Raw genomic sequence first — 20,943 nt, 5'->3', positions numbered from 1 at the left:
TAATACGGGACATTAGAGTGTGACACACGTGTTCTCTCAGGAATTTAGTTTAAATAGCAGCGAACCCACTGATATTGTGTTTTATGATGTGAAGTGATGAGAGACTGCGGCTTGTATTGTCATATAGGCGAGCATCTCAGCGACTTGAGGCTAAATACTCCTTTTTTTTTTAAAATACAGTACATTATCTTAATACTCAAAACTGAAACGAAGTGAAATTCTTGTCAAAATAGCTTGAAAGTGGTAGTAAATCAGTAAATTAAACAAACATACCACAATGGAGAAGTTCTGTTCAAATTCCTACAGGTGAACATTCCTCCCGCTCAGCGATCATATTGACATTATGGTTAACATTTACTGAATTTCCTCATTTTGTGCATACATTTTACCAGTTGCAGGAGAAGATATTTAGATGCATTCATCAGATGACACTATTTCCGATACAAGAAGGAGTTGATCATCTTTATCTATAAAAGTAATAATAATAAATGGTATAAAATGGTATAAAATAACGATAATGAACTTTTGCATCTTTAAAATTCCCCTGCTTGTATCCCGTTGCTTCACATATTCATTCATGTTTCCAGCAATTTGTTAAAACAATCCATTGATTGAGATTCACAGCTGAAATCTTCTGGCTGCTTCTTCTTGTTTTATTTATTTTTTCTGGGATTTCTCCTGTTTTTTATATTTTTGAAGATTTCTTGAAAATTATCTGCTCCGTGCTGTTAGACTGCAGAGTTCCCAGAATGTGATTATATCTTCATTATTTATTTATTAGAAAGTAACTAACTCCAGAATGATAATCGAAGCCTTTCTTTAATCACAAGAAACAATTAAAACTTCAGTACAGTATTTAAGTAAACTGACGTTGCATGAAGATAGTATGAGTTTTTTTGCAGCTTTAGCGCACTGAAATTGCCATAAAGTCTTATATTTATGCTCTAAAAACCACTGTGACTCTTTTGGAGAAGTCAGCAAATGCTATTTGTAACAAATCCAAAATATACTTGAAATTCACAGGATTAAAAAACGGGACAAAAATGCAACACAAGCCCTTAAAATGGGTTTGTAAATAAGGGTTTGCATTAAATGATGCATCAGAGGTCTGATCTAAATGGTAATATGAGGGAAAGGCCATGAAGTTAAAAAAAAAAACAAAAAAAAGGTGAAGGTGAAGGAGCCAAAATGTCACATTGGGAGGAAAAAAAACAATAACTGTGGAGATGATTTTATTGAGCCTCACTGGAGAGAAAACACAAATCTACAATCAGCAAGGAAGACAAAACCCTAAAGGTCAGACCAAATGTCAAATGGACCTGCTTTCAGGTGGGAAGGCGTCGCTGTTCCTGCACACGCTCGGGTGTAAAAAGTCATACATACATGAAGTCCTCCGGTTTTGCTCCTATTGATGCTGATCGCTTCAACTTCCTGCCATGAATAAAACATCAAAGTGCTGCAGCCATTTCAATCCCACCATGTGAAACAATTACACTTAAAAAAAGGTGTAATGATGCTTTGTTGATGAAGCAGCAGGTTGTCGTTAATTTGATGTTTGCAGGTATTATTAGAGGATGATGAATTAATCTATTTCCCCTCGACCTCATACATGTCAAAACGTCTGCTCCAGTATACTTTCGATTGTATCAAAAGAGATTTTTGTTCTGAATGCTAAATTTTTAAGGATTGGATTTAATGAGTTCTAATTTCTTTTTGAAAATCACAATATTTCAACCTCTTGTATTTTATGTTTGAAGAAAATAAAGTCTATTCCTTCATTCATATAGCTCTGCTGTATCAAAGTGAGATCAACAGAAAAGCACGCTGCACTTGATCCATAATAAATAATTGATACCTTTACATATTAATCAACAAATGTTCTCTTTGTATGTTTGGGCTGTGATTAATAGAAATAAAAACAATCCATACTGCAGTGGAGCGTAACATGTCAAATACACTGTGATCATCAAAGTATCAGGTGAAAATATCCTGTAAACAGAAGGAAACCAGCCATGTGATTGTCTTTTATTTACTAGTCTATTGGCGTTTTAATAATTTATTGTCCATTAGTGCGTCGAGATACCGATCTGCTTCCCTCTGACAACAGGAAAAACTGAAACATCTGCAATTTCCACCGTAAACTGCAATTGTTGCACGAGAAATCCGCATAAAATCACCTTGTATCTGAAATTGCAACGCAGTGGCACTTCTCCAACGAATCCCTCTGAATAATGTGAATTTTCAAAAGCTCGACTGGTGAATCTGCTGATTTACAACCATAGTTAATGTAAAAACTGCAGATATATTGAACACACTTGATTTTTTTTCTTGAGTGTATTATCAAACCACTTCAAATGTTGTAAAAGGTAACGAGGATGTTAATGTACAGCAGAAACAAACAAGCTGTCTACACTGATGTGCTGTGGCACAGTTCAGCATTTTAAATGATAAATATGTTGTGAACATACTGAAAACAACGTCTTGCTTTAGGCTGAGCCTAAAATTAGAACTGGAATCCATTCAGCAGAAACAAAATAAACCCTGTTAGGAACAGTCTTCGCTTTGTTAAAACCGCACACGAACTGCACACGCAAGAAAGAGAAAGTTTGGAAAGATATATTGATATAGTTCATGAATATTTTCACTTTTTCCACATGTGCACAGCAGCGTTTTCTTCCTACATTTCGCTTTAGCCAGTTTTTCCAACAGTCATTCCCACTTTTAAAGTTTCAAATGCAGTGAATTGATGTTATTTTTCAGTCGAATATCAGAGATTTAAGTTTTGAGATGAAAAAGACAAAAATGAACATTTTACAAATTACACTAATATCTCTTAATGAAACTGGCTGCACTTTTTGGTCAATCCAGCAAAATGCAAGCCACTGATTCTTTGTGTTAATGATCTTAATTTTATAATCAGTATTATTCCCGTCAAATCATTTATAGTTTGGACTTTGTAGATGATCCCAAACAGAAAAAGAATCACAGCTTAACAAAGAGTCTTTCTAGAGAGCTTCCTCTTAAACACACAGCTGAGATATGCAGCTCCGTGGAAGATGCACACAATTACTTCAGAGGCGGGATGCTTTATTTACATATGCAATATGCATAAGCAAGGTTACTGTGAGGGTGAAATAACCGCCAGATAGAAGGAGTGAAAGAAGGAGGGGTTTAGTGTGTGTGTGTGTGTGTGTGTGTGAGAGAGAGAGAGATGTGTGTACGTGCTTGTGTGTGTGGTGGTGATGGTGTGTTGGGGTATAAGAGGGAGGGAGGGAGGGGATGGGGGTGCAGAAAATTGGTGTTATCAATATTTAACCAACCCTTCCAGCATATTTATGGCAGACAATAGAGCAGACATGCAACTGTCTCATACGAGTGGGAGAGTATTTATTACAGACTGAAATATCGGCTGTAAATAGGATGTTGAGAACGGCGTGGAGCCGGCGAGGAGCCCCTGCGTCCGCCCCGGCGCTCGGCTCAAAGAGTTGATTCTTCACCTAAAAAACTCTCCACTAATAGCGCGGCCCGGCAAATATTCATTAGGGAGATATTTCTACATGTGGCCAGCAGATGTATGTAATTCAATCAGTTTGAGGGGAAAAAGGCCCAAAAAAAGCTCTAAAAAGAGGGAGAAGAAATAAAATGTCTGGAGCCTTTTTTTTTTTCCTTCTTCCTTTTCTTTCACAGACCCATGGCCTCTCAGAAAATGTTTCCATGTGTTGTGTCTGAGCACACCGAGAGCGGAGAAGGAAAACATTCTCCGCTCCAAACCACATGCAACAGATTCTTTCTGAAGCCAAATAAATCAACCCTGTGTTTCAGATCATGTGACACTTTTTGTGCTTTGTGTTATTCCCAACATATCCTGTTTCACCCCCCTCTACACACACACACACACGCACACACGCACACACGCACACACGCACGCACACTCAGAGTTTCCATATCCCGTGCGTAAGATCACCTGTACAGACAGAATGGCGTGCTTCGATGCGACATGCTCAGGCAGGAAAACAGGAAAGGGAGTTCAAGGGTGTCCAACATGAAATACTCTCAGAGTTAGGGGAAACCCAGAGCTTTTTGGCAGCGCTCCAGCTTTCTGAAGACAGTAAGTAAAGTTTCACCAGTGCACTTTTCCCTCTCCTTTGCTTTAGCACTGCCATCGTGTGCTCTACTTTTGCTTGTGCAAAAAAATGTTCTTGAAGTGTAATCATCTGCCTCTTCGGGGACGGCACATGCACTATGTTTCCAGTACAAATTAATGGGACCCTGCAGCAGCGCCGCTTTATCTTAAAAGGAATACTTTGACACTTGAGTATTTTTCTCCGTGTGCTCCCCTGTTCAAATTAGGCCTCGGATTCTAAACCACTCCAAAGTTGATTTCTATCTCAGCTTCATATCAAGCTGTGAAAGCAACTGAAAACAGCCAGCCTGGCATGGCGGTGCTGGAGGGGGAAACTGAAGGCAGAGAAACACTGAAAACCAGCTAATGTTGAACTCAGTTCGATTTCCCCCAAAAATGGAACCGAACGGAACAGAACAGAAGAGAAGAGAAGAGAAGAGAACAGAACAGAACAGAACAGAAACACTCCCTTAACTTCAGAGGAACATTCTTTTCGAGGACAGCTACCTCAGTCTTTACTTAAATGGTGCTTGACGTTTACTCAAAGTTGCCACATAATTTGTATATATTCAAACTATTCCTGATCTGTATGGGTTAAAAAAAATATCAACTGTGTAACAAAATGATATTTCCATAACCAAAGACACACATTCAGACAAGCTTCTCAGAGGTTGGGGATGCCCGAATTAATCTCTCTATCATAATCAGTAGTAGAAACTAAGGTAAAAGAATAAAATCACTAAATGACATAAAATAATAAAATATGCAAAATTCCAACAAAAAAATAGATATCTACAAATTGATATATATATATATATATATATATATATATATATATATATATATATATATATATATATATATATAAAGTGAAATAATGATCTGAACAACTCTTCGTATCACAACATCTAGCTTTAACTAAATATCTAGTTATTTCATTATAAATAGATTTTAAAACAAAAACCTGCTTCACAGATACACTACTTTAACAGTAAAGAAATACTCCAACTCCTCTAATTAAGGACTTTTTTCTTTCATTTTCTATAAAAAGTATCACTTGTTCTTTCACGTTTTGCAGGCATAATCAGGCCACAGACCAGGAAGGGAATGAGGATTACACCAGATTACAATAAAGTACCGTACTACTCCGTACCTCCATGTGAAAATGTCCAGGTGCAAGAGGACGTTTGGTGCCTGGACATCAGGAATGGCATTCATTCTTTATTCCTTCAGAAAAGTCAAATAATGACTGAAAACATCAACAACAGTCAAACAGTTTTTTAATGTGATCAATTTAATGTGACTCTGATTTTAACCAACATACATTGGTAGGCCGTTTAATGGTCCACGGGCCATCAGTTGGCCATCAGCTGTGTATGTTTGCTAAATGCTAACGGCATCAAGATGACTTTACCATGCATTGACAGCATTGTTTTTATGACAACTTCCTTTTCTTAAAAGTTTTTTCTTTTTTTTTCAGTTTTTCGTGTCAACGATCGTTTATTTCAACAAGTGGCCATCATTGGTGTGTTTTACTATGTGACCATCACCAGCTCTCCCTGGATACCACACTATTATATTATCTATTATATTACACCTCTTATTGTCTCAATTCACACTGAAATAAAAGAGGCGCTCCTCCCTGCTCTGCTGTAACAATCCAACAATGCAACGCTCTACGTTTTCTAGATGGAAACGTGAAGCTCGTTTGTGCCAAGAGTCAAGTATGATCCTGCAAAATGACATTAATTTGTGAGTATTCACTGATTTTTCTTCTTTCCATGTGACCTGAGACAATGATTAAATGTGTTTCATACATGACTCTGAAGCTAGAAGCCTCTGGTTAGCTTGTCTTCGCACCTTCTTCGTTTTTCAGCATTTTCCGAGCATAAAAACTGAAAATTAATAGGAAACAGCCATTCAGTGGAAAACAACTGCGTGCACCTACCACCATTGAAAAACCTCACTAATTACAGCATATTTGGATGAAACGTGTTAAAAGTGAACAACTAATGTGCAATTATTTCATTCCATTCATTGTCTTTCCATATTACCACACAATGCATGATCTCTGGTTTTTCCTCCTCTGATCCCATCCACACACTTTTTCTTTAGCATGCACTATTGTAACCTTGTACTCCTAGCTATATGTGACATGCCATACTGATCAATCGGCCCTGTTCTCCGTGGGGTAACACACTGTTCCCCTGTGCATCTGACAGCCATCCCTAGCCCATTTACTGTCAAATGGGCTCTGCTCTCTTTGCCTGAGCTCAGATGCAGATTTATGCCAGAGCAATGCCGGTTCTTGCATATTAGATGAAAGCCTTGTTTGCATATACCCGCTCTCTCTCTCTCTCTCTCTCTCTCTCTCTCTCCCCCTGCTCCTCTCCTTCCCTCTTCCCCCCTCTTTCTCTCTCTTCCTTTTTTCTGAGGCGTCACTTTAATATGTATGCAAATGGGCTGCGCTCCACGGGCAGATATGTGTGGAGCCCTGTCCTGCAGTCAGGAGGTGTAGGAGAGATTGTGTTTGTATTTATGAGGCATGGGCCCTGCCGCTCTTGGGAGAGAAAACGCTACGAGTAGTGTGGTGGAGGCTCTGCAGTGCAGGCAGAATGCAGATATGCCAATAACAGAGGTCATGGTTGTCACTAATGATAAGAAGAGACAATTAGACAATAGCAGAGCTGTAACGTAACCCCCCCTTTACACCCTCTTATACACACACAAACGGCGGAGCTATCGAAATCCTCGCTCCGGCATGAAGACAGCCGAGAGACTCTTCTGGAATGTTCTGCACATTTGGGCGGCAGCGGCTCTCCAGCTTCAGACGGGGATGGGGAGTCCTGGGTGATTGGTGCGGGTAAAAAGCCTGATCCATCGATCCAGCGCCAGCCTCCAGGGGGCGAGGATCACTGTCGGGTGCTGAGGCAGAGAAGACAAGGTCAGGTCACCTATGAGAGAAGCACCCCCTAACCCATTTCATCAGTCTGATGCTTCCCAGACAGGCTGCGAAAGAAGGTGATCGATAATGTCTAAGTAACGGCAGAAACGGAAATCCGTGAAGAATATAACTGGGTTTTTTTTTGTTTGTTTTTTTAATATCTCTGCAAGTGATGTGTAAAATTTCCGGGTTACGTGTATGCATCTCAAAATCAGAGGAAGGATCTAGTATCAAATAAAAAAGAGTTAATTTCAGAGGAGTGCGAAATAATTGCAACCAAAAAGAAAAATGAATGAAAATAACAATGAACGCCTGGTATTATCTTCAAGACATAATAATATCTTGGCTTAGTGCCAATCAGTGATCTGCTGAGGCTACACACACGCACACGCACGCACGCGCACGTGCACGAACACTCAAAATTGTGTGCAAATCAAATGTCTGTTTCCTCTCTCTCTCTCTCCAACACACACACACACACACACACACACACACACACGCACACACATCCCCTTCCTCCATCATGAATAAACCATACTGTGTCTATGAGTCATATACCACCCCCACATCCCTCTCTAACCCACTCCCCCTATTCGCTTCTGCAAGAGTAAAAACGCTAATTAACGTGATGGCTAGCTGCAGCTCCTGTCAGCAGCTCGTGGGGGCCTCTCAACCAGCCAGGCTCCACTGGTCTCCGGTTTGAGCAGCTCTCTCCCCAGCCGCCATCTCTGGAGAACCGGGGCCCCTCATTCATATTCAGCCCCAGTCACAGGCACCTGGAAGCAGCCGGCACCACCTCCACCAGCAGCACCACCTCCTCCACCGCACAACCCCCAGTAGTGTCTATCACCAGCCCCCCCGGTCGAGCCCACCTCCTGTCAATACTGGATCACCCCTCTGCTGGTAAGAGACGCCCGCAAAAACCCACCCGTTTAAGCCCCACCGACACACACGTACACACACTGGCATTCCATTTTCTCAAGCTGGAGCCCAAATGGAATACAAAACCAAACTGAGAAACTCCATTTAGGAGATGTGGGAGCAAGAAACTCCATCTAGGAGATGACACAACCCAACTGATGGGTTGAATCACCCAACGGTGGAGAGAGAGAGAGAGAAAAGGAGGGAGAGGGAGAGAGAGAGAGAGAGAGAGGAGCTGCGTGCCTTGGTAGACTAGCTCGGTAACCATGACAACGCAGCCAGGAGAGCAAGAAACAGGAACATACAGAATCTGTTTCTGCTGAGACTTGCACATGTGGCACAGTGCTGCTTTTCCTCCGAGAAGAAATGAAGGGGAGGTGTGCGAGTGTGTGCTCACACTCCCTCTCCTATACTTGTGGGGACATCGGCCTGACACCAAAGGGTCCCGTGTCACCGCGGGGGCAAAGACCGAGGTCTGCATGAGCAATTAGTTATATTTAGGTCAGGCCAGACTGAGGTTTTAGTTAAGTTAGGACTAGTTTAGGTAGTAACTTCTGCCGAGTTTGGAGTAAGTTTGCTCAAAGTCAGTCTGAAATCGCAGTTTAGGTTTGAAACAACACGTCTGTTTGTCCCCGAAACTTTGAACAAACTACACTAGTGGGACCCTCTGTACGTTGTGTGACTGGAAATGTGAAGTCCTCTCTGGGTTACAATGTGTGTTTTTAGCGGTAAAAGTACAGAAAGGTTGAGGCCAAGCTTAGGCGCTCACTTCTGACGGCCCAGGATGGGTAGGAGGGCTGGGAATGCATTACGTCAACTGGAAGGCCCCCACAAAGATAGTGCTTTGTGTGTGTGTGTGTGTGTGTCTGTGTGTGTGTGTGTGTGTGTCCTTATGAAACATACATGCCTGCTGTCTCTCCAACCAAACTCACTTGCCTGCTCGAGTCACCGAGAGTGAGTCACAACACAAAACGGTATTCTGGTTAAAAACCGAAGCGCAGAGCTTCGTGGCAGGCTTCTTTGTCTTTTTTTTTTTTTTTTTTCTTCCCACCAACAACTGAAGCCAAGCGATGCAGAATGAGGCCTGCAAGAAGAGAAAAGGATAAAAATTGTGAACCGCACAGGCAAGAAAGATTGAGATTCGTCCCTCTACGGTCGTTGTTTTTGCCGATTTTCCTTCCCTGTGCCTCTCTGCCGCTCCCCTTCTGCCTGTCTTTTCTCTTTCCTCTCGCTCCCTCTTTCTACAGGCTCAGTCTAACCTCCCCCTCCCCTTTCCTCAAGGGAATAAAGGTCGTAACGCAAATGATTACTCAAACCCGAGTTGCCATAGAAACGCAGTCATGTGACTAGAGCAGGCATGCATAGACCACAACAAAGAGGAGGATCAGGAACCAGTGCTGGAAAGAGCTGTAGCTCGCCTTACTGGTGCCTCAGTGCATTTCACTCAAATTCAGGCTTTTAAAAATAGGCGAGCAGCATGAAACGCGAGGGGGAGAAAAGCAGAGAGAACGAGACTGAAAAGAGCCGGGATGAGAGGCTGTAATGAATCTCGGCTGTAACGCTGCAGTGTGCCATATATTCTACCATTCACTAGCATACCAAGGGTGTGTCCTATTCATCATGTCCTTCTTGGAGGCAGAGCTGAGGCGCCAGTTGTCTGGAATTTCTGTGAAATGGCGTCAGTTGTAGAAATGTAGAGGGTGGTGGATTTGAGTGCTACTAAAATAGTTGGGAGTCTGGAGTGGGGAAGAGTAACTTTTTTTTTCTTTTTTCTTTCGGTGTGTTACACTTTGGGTGAGTCTCCCTCAAAGAACAGAAACAGAATTGTATTAAAAGTGAAGTTAGAGCTTCACGGTTACTTTAAATGTCTGAACTATTCTCTTTCCAAACGGTGCAGGGGAACAGATTACGGAGATGCATCTAATTCTGGAAGGGAAGAAATATCAGAACGCGGCAAAACAGACGAAAACTTCTGCAAGAACTCGTTGAAACTAATTGTAATTTCATGAAATGGAAGCGCGCAGCCATCACGCGTCAATCTGAAGCAGGAGTCGACACCTGGAGCACAATGAGGAGGTGGCCTGCCCCAACAGGATTCAGCTATCCTGCATCCCATCCACCCCCACTGAGATTAGTCCCTGGCCCGGATGAACCCTCCGACCTGCGACCATCTCTCACAGTCCAACCATCACCACAGCATCACACACACACACACACACACACACACATCCCCACATGCGGCCAAAGCTCCACACTCACAGGAGCCCGATCCAAACAACAATAATCTTATATGAGACGAAGCGTTGTGAGTGCAGGTAACGCTGCGATCTGAATTCCTCTAAGTGTTAGCAGCCATTAATTTCGGTACGCTCCATCAACACCAGCACGGCTAAAGGACGGGGTGCATTTCTTTCTGGTGAAGTCACCACATCTGCGGTTATGAGCACTGTGTGTTTCAATGTCTGTGCTCCCTCTCGCTCCTTCTCACCCCCCCCCCCCCCCCCCCCCCCCCCCCTCTCTCTCTCCCACACGTCCAAACTCACGCTCGCATTCACACGAACGGAGCGCGGGACGCATGCTGCAAACACACAAACACACACATGCATTGCGGTGTGTGTGTGTGTGTGTGCGTGCGTGCGTGCACAGTGTGACCCCCTCGCTGACTGCTGGCCATTTCCCTCCAAAGTCCACCTCAACTCCCATGAGGTTTGAGGCAGCAGCTGAGCGTTCAGTGATGTCTGCAATTATCCCGTGTCTAGACGATGTCTAGGGGAAGACAAGGAGATGCACAGGCTGCGCTCTATAGAAGAAAAGGCCCTGGAATAGACCACGGCGTCTTTCACTGGGTGACGCAGTGGTTGATGAAAAGGTTAAGACCAGACCAGGAGCCCAGCCAACTAGCACAGACGTAAACAGCAAAAAGAAAACAAACAGCATTCGTGTGTAATTTTAATGGATTCCAAGTTATTCTTTTATATGCTGATGGCAGCGACCATGCTGTGTTGTATTTCAGTGTTTTTAACTTTGCTTACTTTTTATAAATGAACATCAATAAAGTGTGTTCGAACTGAAGCTCAATGAACTAAATCAATGTCTTGAAGGTTCTGCCCTGAAAAAAATAGACTCAAGTGTTATTTTCCTTAAACATCACATGGATTCAGTTTTCATATTCCTTTTGTGGATAAAATAAAAAAGATATATAAAAAAAAAAGGCAAAAATGTCAAGCAGAAGAAAATCATTTTGAAAATAGAAGTTTTCATTATTTGCATATTTTACTGTGAGATCAGTCACAGGACAGTTTGGATGCAGGTTTATTTTGTGGTGCAACTTTAAAGCTTTTTTTCTGCCCACAAAACAAAACCTATGGAGGATCCAGTTGTGCAGATATCACACTTTCCAGTGGCAATCACATTTGTTATCAAGATTTCGTTCTGGAGTAACTTCACCGCATGATAAAATGATCTGAAGTAAATAAAAGAAGTACAAAACAAGCACAAATGCGCAGGAGCTCGAAGCAAAGGTTGAAAGATATAATGGGCTGTGGTGAAAGAAAAGGCTATGAGAGAATGAGCAGGTGTGGTGGGAAAGACCCATGGGCTTCAGGGAGAGAATAGATCAATAACTAATTTCAGTACAGAGCTTCACTCGCACTGTTTTCCAATAAATGCTGGATGGAGAGTACTGGCTTAGCCCTCCCCCACTATCTCCACTCTATTCTATCACCTTCCACAAGCAGGGATTGGACTCTTTGGAAGAAGCCTGTTTTTTTTCAGCGCAGTGATTGTTGGTTGGGTGGATTATGTCCCTGCTGCTCGTGTATAGTATAAATGTAATCCAACGTTGCCGTTTCCATGTGTCCTCCACAAGCGCTCTCTCAACCATCCCACATATGCAGTCTCTGTATCTTTAATGTTATTTCCCCCCCCCCTCCCCGCTCTGCCTCCTGCAGCCCTCCCTCCTCCTCCTCTATCTCTCTCCCTCGTTCGACCAGGGCCAGTGTTGAGGTTTTGTCAAGAGTATGCAGGGAGATTGAGACAGACAGGAGAGTGAAGCGTGTGTCATGCAGGGCTGCTGCTGCTGCTGCCGAGCCTCTTCTCCTCAGAGGCTGTGACCTAGATAACCAAGAGGAGATGGAGCGCCTGCAAGCCTTGGAGCCACTCCAGCTCCAGCAATGTCAGGAAGGGGTTAGTTGTGTAACACAATGTCCTATTTAGTTTGCTCGTCACACACACACACACACACACACACACACGCGGATGCAAACACATATGGACCCTATGGTGTTCCCGTACCATCATAATACACTCCTTTTAGGGTCTGTTAATCTGTTTCCAAAGCTGGGAAGAGCAGAGAGGGTTGGGGAGAGATGCTGAAATCCATCACAGTTTAAACATAAGCATTAGGGATGCTTGGAAAAACTTTCTACTCCAGCAGCCACTGCAGCCACATGTCAAAACATCTAGAGGCGCACACTCCCTGCTGTGCTGGAGCATTTTATCCCCGCTGTTGTATTTCAGCGTTGACTCAGTTCGTGGTGCTGTATGAACAGCTGAAAGGTAAACAGACGGGGCCGATTCCTGCCTAATTTCAGGTGTCCTGTGAGCGAGAGTCGCAGGAGGCGCTGCACTGCCGCTGTCTGGACAGGTATGAGCCTAAACATGTTGACAGAGAGGAAATAATGCAAACCCGCCGTGGATGAAGAGCAGTTCAGCTGAACCCTGCGGGTGGAAAACGCCGTTTTCTGCATCCTCCGTCACGTTAAGCTGTGAAGATACACAAATTCTACACTAAAACACCACGATGCTGAGAGGATAAAATATAGATGGAGCCTACAGAGCTGGAACAACTTTAATAGGCTGCACTGTGAATAACTAAATCTTTGACCCTCACATCAGAGCCTGGGCTGCTGCGCAGGAGCAACACTGCCATCTGGTGGCGCCCATTGCAAACTGCAGCAAGGTTCAAACAACACGGTTCAGTCAGCTGCACAATAATTTATTCACATAAAAAAAAATTACAATCCAAACAGCAAGTTTTATACACAGTACACAACGTTGTATCTTAGAGTAAACTTACACACATTTGCCTGGAAATCTGGCACAGAGAAAAAAAATGATAATTTAATGAAGGCCTCAATGGTCAGTTTGAACAATTTCATTCATTCACTTTGAATAATAATCAACACAACAATGATCCGGGATTCAGTGTTATCAGTACGCGTTCTGGTGGGGCTTGAAGCGGTCCCAGCCAGGCCTCGGGGTGTACATGTGATCGGAGAGCAGATACTCCTTCAGTCTGTCCGGTAAAGGCAAAGCCTTCACCCCGTCTTCCAGAGGCCGCGGGTGGAGCCGTCTCCTAATGAAAGCCCTGCAGAGGCAGGCCAGGGCCGGCGGGCTGGCCTCACGCTGCAGCACGCGGCCGTGCAGGTCCAGGACGGCCTGAGCGTACGGGTGCGAGTCCCGAGCGGGCAGCGGGAGCTCCAGCTGGAGAGAGAGGTGCAGCGCGGGGACGTTCACCCTCACCAGGTCCAGCAGCTCCTCCGCCTGCTCCACGAGCTCGGCGGCGCGGCTTTGATCCGGGCAGCTCCGCAGGGCCGTCTGGAGCCGCTGCATGATCGTTCTGTAAGCCGACCAACAGGGATCGCCGTTGCTGGAGCAGACCAAAGAGGCTCCGCTCTGGATGAGAAGGACGGCCAGAGGGAAGAGCAGGTCGAAGTGCTCCAGGCTGGTGAGAGTCAGAGAGGGCTCGCAGTCGTTCAGGCAGCAGCTGGGGTCCACTCCGTGAGCCAGGAGCAGCCGGGTGGTTTTCAGACAGAAGTTGCCGATCTGAGCGGCGTCGTCCTCACTGGCCTGCAGAGCCTCTTTCACCAGGAACACCAAGGAGGACTCCACCGTCTCTCCGTCTTCAGTCGCAGCCTTAACATCAGCACCTTCAGAGGAAGAGCAGGATCATCCTGTTTACCTTATTACAGGAAGTGAAAACATAAACAGCTGCTTCCTGTGAAATCAAATATGAAATCATGTTTTAAAGATTTTTTTATGTAAAGCTGTTGATGTGATTTTCTGCCATGCGCCACTAGAGGGCGCTCAGGATCAGCCATAGCCTCATAAACAAAGCACCAGCACCTATTTTATAAAATGTGAAAGGGCCCTAAAGACAACGAAACTTACACCGTAGACTGGGATTCGAACCGGTGTCCTCCCACATTCCAGGCAAAGGACTAACCTACAATAAACACTGCTAATCAGACTTTATTTATTGGAGCTTTTAATGAGTTAAAGAGATTTGACTCATAATAAAATTTAAATTATGAATTTAATTTTTCAAATCCTTTAAAGCCACAACACCTGTTTGTTCAATTCCACTTGAAAAAGTTTGTGTTTCAGCCTTTAAAGAAATTTAAAAAGACCAAAGAAGAGTTGGCAAGTTTTCAAATGCTACAACAGAATTTCTTTTCACCATCAAAGTTCAACGAACTGTTAGTCCTTTTATGTGACACTACACATGAATATGGACTGTATTAGATTGGAAGTGGATTCTGACAGAAGACATTCTGTCAGGAAGTGAGCTGCTCAGCACAGTCACATCACATCAAGAAGACTCCAGTTGATTCTGTGTGGAGTTTGCATGTTCACTGCTGCATCCATCAAGATATAAACCTCCTGCAACTGAACGTAAATCTGCAAAATTTGTTTTGTCACACAGCTGCTTCAGGTGTGGATCACTGCAGCTCGTTCTGCAGCACGTTTTCTTAAGCCAGACCCAGCTGGTGATTGAGATCCTTAGTCAGCAGGAGAACGAGCAGAAGGCAAAGTGAAGATGAAGGACGTCTCTAAAGCGTACCTCTCTCCAGCAGCAGTCGGATATTGTCCGTGTTGTGCACTGTGACTCCGTCGCTGCTCGCCAAGGCGTGGAGCAGAGGTGTTTTTCCTGCAGAGACGAGAACAAAGCAACCCCATCTCAATATCTCAAACTGGCGTCCAGATCCAAACACGGTCTCCCCTCGGGACTGATGGGTGTGAATCATACCATGTCTGTCCCTGGAGTTGACGTTAGCGCCCAGGTCGAGCAGGGTCAGCAGGCAGGGCAGCCTCTCGGACTCCTCGCTGGCGAGGTCCAGGGGGCTGCTTTCATGGATCTGCAACGGGAAGCGGAGTCCACACATCTGAGACGGAAAAGAATGAACAAAGAATGAGCTCGGTGGAGGAAATACTCACCCGGTCTCTCTTTTCGATGTCGGCTCCGTGTTCAACCAGCAGCGTCACGACGTTCGGCCTGTTCCTCAAAATTGCTATGTGAAGCGGATTGTAGTACGAAACCGGGTCTTGAAAATGGAAAACAAAGACACAAAGACACAGATTAATGGAGGTGAGGCTGGAGACAGAACAACCATCACAGTTGGAGCACTATGGTGTCAGGGGCTTAGCGCTCAGTTGGTTCAGAAGCTACATAAATGACAGAGAGCAATATGTGTACGTAAATGATAATATATCTAACTGTAAAGCTATTAATTGTGGGGTACCTCAGGGGTCAATCTTAGGCCCACTTCTTTTTCTAATTTATGTAAATGATTTCTCAAATTCTTCTCCAGTTCTTCATAAAGTTGTCTTTGCAGATGACACAAATTTATTTCTATCTCACAAAAACCTGGAACAACTCCAGATTACTGTAAATCGGGAATTGGAAAAAGTTGACACCTGGTTTAAATGTAATAAATTATCATTGAACATAGCGAAAACCAAATTTATCATATTTCGCTCAAGTAAATGTCGGACAAGCCTTGAAAATGTACAAATTAAAATAAGCAATTGTGTACTTGAACGAGTAAAATTTATTAATTTTCTTGGCATCCAAATTGATGAACATTTAAACTTCAGCAAACACCTTGATTACCTAACAATGAAACTATCTAAGTATGTTGGCCTTCTTTTCAAGGTGAAACATTTCCTTCCCCTTGAGGCCCTTCTGACTTTATATAGGTCTATATTTGAACCCCATCTAAATTACTGTAACATCACATGGTGTAATACTTACCCAAGTCACCTCCTAAAATTGCAAGTTCTACAAAAGAAGGCTATAAGAGCCATTTCTTGGGCTAAGTATAACTATCCATCGGACCCTCTCTTCTATAAACATCAGCTTCTGAAACTCACTGAGTGCAACTTATTTCACAATGCCTGTACCATGTATAATGTCGTGTGTAGACTCAATGTTAAACTCTGTCAGTTAATTCCTATTTCTACCGCCTCTCATGACTATAACACAAGGGGTAAATCACTGTTAAAGGGTAAAAATAGGAAGTTGAAATGCACTAGTTTTAGTGTAACATGTAAGTTGAAATGCACTAGTTTTAGTGTAACATGTAAGGGTCCACAGATTTGGAATGAGCTGAGTGAAGACCTTAAAATGTCTAGGTCTTTGCCCATTTTCAAAAAGAAACTTAAACTTAATCTCCTTCAAAAATATAATGGAACCCCGATGAGCTGACGGCTTATTTATGTCCTCTGAAACCCATGAGTATTCTGTATGCAATAATATATTGATGTGTGTTGTATTGTTGCCATGTGCAGGTAGGATTAGTGTAGGGTAGGTAATAGCTTAGGTAACTGTAGGTTGTATGTGATTTTCTGTGTTTAATGCAAAATTCTCCGATCTTAATGTTATAGGGCCCCGCCAATAAGCACTAGTCTGCTTCCAAGGGTGTCCCTAGTTACAAAATGATTGTTTCTCAAATTACTGTATGTCTCTATGTGACATTGTCATTTTGCAATTTGTAAATTTGTAATTTTGTAATAATAAACTTAAAAAAAAAAAAAAAAAAAAAAAAATTACCTGCTACAGAGCAGATAACATGTTAGTGGATGCCCAAACATAAAGACGCAGGAATTCAGATGTTTCTGCATGTTGTTTTAACGGAATCATTTGTCAATGTTAACTTGGTGAGAAGAGGCACTGGAGAAATGTGAGAAAGATAAATGAAACGGCCCAGAATCCTCTAATTACGTCCCCCGAGGAAAAGGAAGTGTAGAACCAGCAGAGGTCACCACAGCGGCGTTTGGCTGAGTCCTGGCAGGTTTTATCACTGAAGCAACTCAACACAAGAGCTGCTGAATCTCTGGAGTGTGTCTGGATGACAACATGCTCATTATAGATAATCAGTTATTTGAGTAAAGTAGGAAAACAGCCGTTCACTCTGGTCTGGAAGAGCTATCTGTTGTGAAATGTTCATTATAAATTGAGGAAGGACGTGGAAATGCAGAAAGCTTGGATTCATCATCAAACAACAAGATGGAATGAGATGAACGCCAGAAAAACTAATTACCATCCACATTTTGCATATTAAAAAAAAAAAAAAAAACCTACATTCCCATCTGAAAATAACTTGCCACAGCCGGAAGATCTACTCATTACTGACTTAGCAGAGTCGCAGGTTTCACTCTGAATGTTACACAGCTCTTCTGAAGCAGGTTTGTTTCTACACTAAGTGGAAGCACTTGGCAACAAATTTACTGATGAAGATGCTGCCAGAGCCGCAATGTTGTGCAGAGTTTGTCAAGAACCTGGTTTTAAGCTAAAGGCTACGACCTTTCTTACCTTCAAAGTTCAGATCAGCTCCGTAGCGCAGCAGGATCCTCACGGCGTCCAGCTTTCCGCGCTCGGCCATCTTGAACAGGGCGTAGTTGATGCCTTCCTTGAACACCTCGGACTGAGATTCTCGCTCCAGCAGCCGGACCAGAGCGCTGCACATGCTGGACTCATCCTCAGCTTCTCTGACAGGAGGAGGGAGGAAGAGGCAGCTGAAATCTCTCCGGTGCGGGACGAGCGCGACAAACCAACAGCATTAATATGAAAAATTGACTCCTCCAATAACATGAGAAAGAAAGAAACGAGCTCTGTCGGCTTCCCCACTTTGTCCATTTGGGGGTCACAGCAGCTGTTTGGAAAGCTGAGAAACTCAGACTTTATCAGGGAATCATTATCTACTCAGATGTTCAGACCACCTCAGCTGGTTCCTCTCAATGTGGAGGCTGGAGAGGCAGCAGCTCTGGGCTGAGCATGTCTAGGACGGTTGTTCCAACAACGAAGGCCTCCACCCTCTGGAGAAAACTCTTTCTTGATGTTCGAATTCTGATCTAATTTCTCCAGTCCTGACAAATATTCACGAGGATCGATGAGGGCTGTGGTGTAAAAAGACGGCGCCTGCAGCACCGTTCACGCTTCCACACTGACGCTGCAGCCGATCTCATAAGACTCTTGGGCCCGAGGCCGGTTCTAACTCAACATCTGAGAGGCTCTGCAGCGTGGCTTTTGTCTTTACAAACAATGCAATAAAACAAAACCTCATGAAGTTTTTTCTGTGTTCTGACCTGTTTCTAGACTCGTGCACTGAGTACAGCGCGATAGTAAAGCTTCAACCAACGTGGCTCACACCTCGTCGACACCTCGTGACTTCCAGTAGCTGGTTTCAGTGCATTCATAACGGCGACATTTGCTTATAAAGAATTAAAACAAAACCCAGCACCCACCTATCTGATCTCATTCATTCATGTTCTTACTGACTTCACTCTGCCACTGAAAGGCATCTGGTTTAAACAGCCTAAATATGTCTTTTGTAACCTCTCTGTGGTGGAATGGCTCACCGAACCCAATTCAATCTGCTGAGCTTTAACCTTTAAAGAAGAATTCAAGACCAAGTGTGCAATGCACCCAGTCGGGGTAAGTTTGGACGAGATCTTGGCTTATGTTGTATTTAATCACATGACATGCAACTCTGTGGATAAAAATTCAAGTTAGAAATAAGTGACTTATAAAAGAGTCCTATCGATTCAGCTTAAAATGAGAAAATTTGTCTCAAGTACAAATGACAACTAGAATCGTGGGATTGCTTTACAACTGTAAGGAATTAAAAGAAATAACTATTTTCAAATGTTTGCAGTAATTCAAAGAGTTCCCAGAAAAATGAGTAAAATGGTCAAAATACAAATGGGAAATCAAAATGGTGACGGTAACAGTGGCAAAAATGAAATTGCTTAAGCTATTTTTATGAAATCACACCTTTATAGTCACTGTGCATTGCACCTGGTTTCTTTACACTGTAAAGGTGTATCTACATGCGGTTAGGAAAATATGTAAACGTGTTTTTGTGCTTTACCTTCTCTCATCTCCTTCATCCAGTCCAAACACACACATGATGGCATCTACCAGCGGCTGGTACTCATAAATAATCCTTCGAAACCCGTGGAGGAAAGGCATTGTTCCTCAGATTCTATGAAGAAAAAAAATCATTATTTTGTTAAAGTTGTGAAATAAATAAAAAAGCTGTCTTTTTCATTTGAATGACTCAAGAACATGCAGCTGATGACTTTCATCCTGTAACATGATGGAAACACACTGATGAAGAGGAGTTTGAATTGTATTTATCTACCACCCAATAAACATAAAGTACTAAACAAAGCCACACATCACAAAAAAAAATCTGTTTAGTACCTTGAAATGCTAACTTTCATATATTTATATAATTCATAAAATATAATACTGCTTACTCATAAGTCTTCCCATGGGGATATATATATATATATATATATATATATATATATATATATATATATATATATATATATATACATACATATATATTTTACATTCAACTATTAGTTATTTAAACCCTGTAAGGATTTTTTTTTCATTACTTAACAAGCTGTCTTGTTTTGAGGAACTGTCTCTACATGTGTGTTTTGGATCAGTCCACAGAGAAATCCCACTGGATGAGTACTGTTCTCACTGCCTTCAATGAACACCTCGGCGTCATAAAAACACGTGTTTCCTGAAACGCTGCTGGTAAAATAATGGACATGGTCATGGATGGACTTCTGACCCAAGTAATGACAGACCGGTATTGCTCCAACCCTAAATGCAACCCGATTATCCCAATTCCAATCATCATGCAGTTTTTTGTCAAGAACCCGAAACCCGATCAAATAGATTAGATGGTGTTGCCTCCACCCTGACCTTCGCCCTGCAGTTTCTGGAGCATTGCCCGTTATCCAACAGTGTTTTGCTCCTGGAACTGAAGTTGTTGTAAAGCAATAACAATTTTAACCAAACTCAGCTTCTCACCCGAATCCTGTTACTCGACCGGAGTGGAAATTCAGACCAGATCAGATCTGAAAGGCTCGAAACGACTCAGTAAAAGAGGCGCACGTCAATGCAGCGTGCTATCTCTTCTGCACAGACGTGCTCCTCGAAAAAAATGTTAAAGAAAAAAAAAACGTGACGTTTTCTCTTTTCACACAACGTGAATGTTTGCAGCAGCGTCATATAAACTCTCTTTCGAGGAGGTCTAACTTTAAGCATGCATTAAAGGTTCATTCTCTTATTTACCTCCTGAATGACAAAGTAGCCAAGAAAACTGACTAAGTAAAAAAAAATAATAAAAGGGAAAAGCAAACTCACGCCCGTTTTTATTTTCTGTGTCCATACAGGACAGTTCCGCCGCCTTGGTGCGTCGCTGTTTTCATTCCCCAGGATGACAAGGTTCCTCTTTACGCACAGTTCCTGAGCTAATGGAAAAATAACATCTTCTGTATGAAGATGTTATTTAGAACTTTCCTGACTGAGGAGTTTGCAACAATGTATTGTTTTAAATGACGCCATCATCTAATTTGACCTAGATATGCAAATGAGCCTCTATACAAATTAGAAGATGACGTCATTTAGAACGTTCCTAAGTGAGGAGTTGGCAACAATGTGTCAGTTTTAAAGGTCTTTTGTTTTTTTAAATCAAATATTATTATAAAGTGCATAATATTTGATTTAATCATTAAGCATTTAATGTAAATATTAACATCATTTCACAATATGCACGTTCATTTAAATCATTTTGACACTATAATATGTATAAAACAACTCACCATTCAGTTCAATTCAGCACCAAGGTTTCTTCTTTCTTTGCAC

The 20,943-nt window shown here is 42.6% G+C and overlaps 1 protein-coding gene across 3 annotated transcripts; it reads right to left on the bottom strand.

Moving 5' to 3' along the window:
- Positions 1 to 12,974: 12,974 nt before the first annotated feature.
- asb6 (ankyrin repeat and SOCS box containing 6) lies at positions 12,975 to 20,484 on the bottom strand. 3 transcript variants are annotated; one of them, XM_030104837.1, is made up of 7 exons: positions 20,443 to 20,484; positions 19,142 to 19,255; positions 17,584 to 17,759; positions 15,207 to 15,313; positions 15,019 to 15,127; positions 14,833 to 14,919; positions 12,975 to 13,918 (listed from the first exon to the last, which is right to left on the bottom strand). In XM_030104837.1, the coding sequence occupies exons 2-7, from the start codon at positions 19,240 to 19,242 to the stop codon at positions 13,200 to 13,202; spliced, it is 1,299 nt and encodes a 432-aa protein (XP_029960697.1). In that variant the 5' UTR covers positions 19,243 to 19,255; positions 20,443 to 20,484; the 3' UTR covers positions 12,975 to 13,199. The 3 variants fall into 3 exon arrangements, with proteins under 3 accessions (XP_029960697.1, XP_029960698.1, XP_029960696.1); XM_030104838.1 differs by lacking the exon at positions 20,443 to 20,484 and adding an exon at positions 20,371 to 20,431; XM_030104836.1 differs by lacking the exon at positions 20,443 to 20,484 and adding an exon at positions 20,107 to 20,349.
- Positions 20,485 to 20,943: the final 459 nt, after the last annotated feature.

The sequence above is a fragment of the Salarias fasciatus genome, chromosome 12 (genome assembly GCF_902148845.1).
Source record: "Salarias fasciatus chromosome 12, fSalaFa1.1, whole genome shotgun sequence".
Taxonomy (NCBI): domain Eukaryota; kingdom Metazoa; phylum Chordata; class Actinopteri; order Blenniiformes; family Blenniidae; genus Salarias; species Salarias fasciatus.
The sequence above is the reverse complement of the archived record's forward strand: the minus strand, read 5'-3'. Positions and strand labels throughout refer to the sequence as shown.

What these genes read in the sequence shown, in the direction of transcription:
- asb6 (XM_030104837.1), bottom strand. Translation starts at nt 19,242, where the DNA reads ATGCCTTTCCTCCACGGGTTTCGAAGGATTATTTATGAGTACCAGCCG. An exon ending in ACATCGAAAAGAGAGACCGG is followed by an intron (nt 15,128 to 15,206) that starts GTGAGTATTTCC and finishes TTCCCGTTGCAG; the next exon opens with ATCCATGAAAGCAGCCCCCT. An exon ending in CCGACTGCTGCTGGAGAGAG is followed by an intron (nt 13,919 to 14,832) that starts GTACGCTTTAGA and finishes CTTCCTCTGAAG; the next exon opens with GTGCTGATGTTAAGGCTGCG.